The 4,086-nt window shown below is 46.7% G+C and overlaps 1 protein-coding gene across 3 annotated transcripts; it reads left to right on the top strand.

The window, feature by feature from the left end:
* Positions 1-262: 262 nt before the first annotated feature.
* On the top strand, positions 263-2,563 carry crx (cone-rod homeobox; the record flags this gene model as incomplete). 3 transcript variants are annotated; one of them, XM_083986610.1, is made up of 3 exons in its annotated part: positions 263-359; positions 1,352-1,503; positions 1,925-2,563. In XM_083986610.1, the coding sequence occupies 3 exons, from the start codon at positions 263-265 to the stop codon at positions 2,561-2,563; spliced, it is 888 nt and encodes a 295-aa protein (XP_083842736.1). The 3 variants fall into 3 exon arrangements, with proteins under 3 accessions (XP_083842736.1, XP_083842735.1, XP_083842734.1); XM_083986609.1 differs by having other exon boundaries at positions 1,328-1,503; XM_083986608.1 differs by having other exon boundaries at positions 1,325-1,503.
* Between the last annotated feature and the right edge of the window lie 1,523 nt (positions 2,564-4,086).

The following is a 4,086-nucleotide window of genomic DNA, read 5'->3' as shown; positions in this document are numbered from 1 at the left end:
GCGCTACAGTGAGCCGAGCTGCTCAGCTGACACGCACACATAGGCTACACACACACCGTGAAAGCTGAAACTTCAATTTAAACCAAAAGAAAGAAAAGAGGTTTCTGTGGTGGTGCTGGACTCTGGTGCGTGGTGGTGGAGCTGGTGGAGCTGGTTCCGACGCACCGACCTGCCGTCCCAGCTGAGCTGTGAGGGGCCCGGGCTGCTGCGTTGCGTGTCCGACCAACAAGTCATCGACAGGACTTAAAAGCCGGCTGCAAGGATGATGTCCTACATAAAGCAGCCCCATTACACCATGAACGGGTTAAATTTGCCTGGTCCAGGGATGGATGTGCTCCACACAACCGTCGCTTATCCATGTAAGTACAAACTGCTACATATATATTTATGACGTACTTATGTGTATATATATTTATTCTGTTGTTTGTAGTTTTAGTTTGGATGTTTACTTCTACGCGTTACGCACTTTACATTTCATCCATATGATGCGTTAAAACGCGCAGACTGGTGCGTAACGCTGTGGAGCGGAACACTTTGTTTCCTAAGAGTCAGTGTACTGATTTATAAAAAGGATAACAATAATGACGAGATGTTTGTTTTTTTAAAGGAAGAGAAAAACATAGCTTAGTGATCTATATTTATGACTTTTACATTTGGAAATCAGTCTGGATCAGTCTGGATAAATTGATGAAAAGTTTGTTTTGTCTTTTATCACTCCGCTGTCGTAGATGTATTAGAGAGGACTCGTTTGTTACTGTAAAAAGCAAATACAGTCTGACTATTTTTCCGTTGAAACGCTGATTGTGTGAACTCACTCCTCACCTCAGTGTCAGGAACCAGATTTCTATTTTATATTTTTCATTTTTCCCCTCGAGGGACAAATACAGACTAAATGTACATGCATGAACTCACTTACTGACAAATTGTCCTGACGAAGTCAAATGATTTCTTATGGGACTTGTTCTGAGACGAGTAGACAAAGGCGTTTGGCTGTGCGTCATGGAGACATATGACCTCATACAAACCATAGGTTCATTATTCTGTAAATTAAATGTAAAAAGATGACTTTTCAATTCATTTTATGAGGCTCAGTTTTTTGTCTCCATGTTGGTGATACAGCTTCATAAAGTAATGTGAGGTTTCATCAGTGTGAAAACGTTGCAAAGCAACAATCCACCACCTTTTAATATTTTTTTAAATTAATTTTATTTATTTAACCAGGTGAGTGACTTTAGAACCAGTTCTCATTTACAGTTTGGACCTGGGCAGGAGATGGGATGTCTGTCAGTCAGCTGTGCTCATAATTCACCTCTCTGACATAATCCTCTCTGTGTCCTCCTCTGGTTTACAGCCACACCCCGGAAGCAGCGTCGGGAGCGCACCACCTTCACCCGAACGCAGCTGGACATCCTGGAGGCGCTGTTCTCCAAGACCCGTTACCCAGACATCTTCATGAGGGAGGAGGTGGCCCTCAAGATCAACCTGCCCGAGTCACGTGTACAGGTACAGGAAGAGCCGCCATGATGGAGGCCAATTAAGTCCAATACATACAAATAGACTATACACTTGTTCTCCTGTGTCCAGGGCCGTTGCTAGGAATTCTGGGCCCCTTGAAAGAATACTAAAGTGGGCCCCTGTCCCCTGACTTTTCCACTTTTTTTTTCTTAGACTACATGTATTATCATTTATTATTTTATTATTATCATTTTTATTTACTTTGTTTTTATTATCATTTTTATTTACTTTGTTTTGTTGCTAATGCAGAATTACTACGAGTATTATTAGTCAGGGTCTTATGCAGAATAAGTCAGTCATACAACTACTGTTTTTTTTTTTTTGTGGGCCCTACTGGGCACTGGGCCCCTAGAATTATTATCACCAACGCTCCTGCCTGTGTCATGAATATTTTTCTTCCTATCTCCAGGTTTGGTTTAAAAACCGCCGGGCCAAGTGTCGCCAGCAGCAGCAGCAGAGCAGCGGCCAGTCCAAGCCCCGCCCCCCCAAGAAGAAGGCCTCTCCGGTGCAGGAGCCCAGCGCCCCTGACCCCCTCCCCAACCCGTCCAGCTCCTACAGCCCCTCCTCCGCCCAGTCGGGCCCCAGCCTGGCCCCGAGCTCCGGCGCCGGGAACACGGCCGTGTCCATCTGGAGCCCGGCCATCTCGCCCCTGCCCGACCCCCTGGCCTCCTCCTCGGCCCCCTGCATGCAGCGGCCCTCCCCCTACCCCATGAGCTACGGCCAGCCGTCGGCCTACACCCAGGGCTACGCCAGCACCACCTCCTACTTCACCGGCTTGGACTGCAGTGCCTACCTGTCCCCCATGCACTCGCAGCTGTCGGGCACCGGGGGCGCCCTCAGCCCCATCACCGTGCCCTCCATGGGGGGCTCCTTAAGTCAGTCCCCGGCCTCGCTGTCCTCGCAGGGCTACAGCACGGCCTCCTCCCTGGGCTTCACCTCTGTTGACTGCCTGGACTACAAGGACCAGCAGGCCTGGAAACTGGGCTTCACCACAATGGACTGTCTGGACCACAAAGACCAGAACTCCTGGAAGTTCCAGGTGCTCTAGAGAGAGACAGGGGGGCAGGTGTGACGGAGAGGGGGGGGCTCGTCCTCTTTGATTCTCAGTTTCTTCTTTGTAAGATTTTGTCTGTTCTTTTTCTAAAGGTGACCTCTGTAGCTGTGTGTTTTCTCTGAGAGACTTTGGGGCTGAGAGAGGACTGGGAGCGACAGTGGCCGTCTTTACGGGGCGTCATGTCCGCTGTCCTCTCCCTGCTGCGTTCAAAGACAGAACAAAAAGCCTTTAAAGAGTTTGTAGGAGGAGACAGGAGTCCTGCGTCTGGAGACACGCTGAGCCGTCGGGACACCACACTTGTTCATTTTGTTTTAAATCTGCATTTACCATGTAGTGAGAGGAGGACTGCTTTATTCTGAAGGGGCTCTCGAGTCCTGTAGGTCACTTCCTCTTTCAGGGTTGATTATTATTATATTTATTTATTATCATTATTATTATTATTATTATTATTATTGTATTATTATTATGTTATTCTTCACTTATATGTACTTTAGTTGCATTCAGATCTTGTTAAGCGTTGGTGTTGCATATCAGTGTTAGCCCGTAGTGTTTCATTCTGACCTGTTCATGGAAAAATAACTTCTTCTGTTTTAGTTGTGTGACACATTAAAGTGATTTATTCTTTACATCGTTGTGTAGTGGAGTGACTTGTATGTACAGTGTGAAGACCGTTGGGTGTGAAGTGGGGGTCCGGACCCCGGGGGCCGTCATGTTTGTCATACGGCCTCGTGGCTCTCACTCACACCCATCTTGGGTTATTTTAGCTTATCTGATTCTGGGAGTGTCCCAATCCTCTTAGCCTCCCTTCAGCAATGCCCTAAGTGAATTAGTTAGGATTACTGCCCCCCCCTCTGTCTCTCACCCACCTGGGCATGTTCCTCCCTCACCTTTCCTGGCTCCTCTCCTTCATCTTTTCTATCTTTGTCCATCGTTGCTCACCCCGTCTCTCTGTCTCACTGCTCTGCGGTGTCTGTCTCTCTCAGGTCTGACTCCTCCGACAACCTGCTGATCCTCACATGACCCACTTAACTGCCATGTAAACCTTAACAATGGTGGAATGTGGAAGTATTTTATTTGTGTGTTGAAGAGGAGAGACTTGTTTCTCAGTTACACAAGAAATGCTTCCAAAACAGCAAAGATGTTTCACCACACTCTCAGGACTCTTATCCAGGGCCGTAGTATAGGGGAGAAAGGTGATGGTAATTCTAGGGGCCCAGTGCCCAGTAGGGCCCACAAAAAACCCCAGTAGTCTAATCTTTGCATGACTGAATTATTCTGCATAAGACCCTGACTAGTACTCGTGGTAATGCTGCATTAGCATCAAAACAAAATAGGCTAAATTAAAAAAAAAAAAAAAAAAAAAGTGGAGGTAGGGGGTAGGGGCCCACTTTAGTATTCTTTCAGGGGGGCCAGAATTCCTAGCAACGGCCCTGCTCTTATCAGATATTTTATTTTGAAAGTTAAACTGAAGTATAAACGCTTCATTTTAGCTCATAGGATTATCAATACATCTTAAA

Source organism: Trachurus trachurus, assembly GCF_905171665.1.
Source record: "Trachurus trachurus genome assembly, chromosome: 14".
NCBI lineage: Eukaryota > Metazoa > Chordata > Actinopteri > Carangiformes > Carangidae > Trachurus > Trachurus trachurus.
The sequence above is the reverse complement of the archived record's forward strand: the minus strand, read 5'-3'. Positions and strand labels throughout refer to the sequence as shown.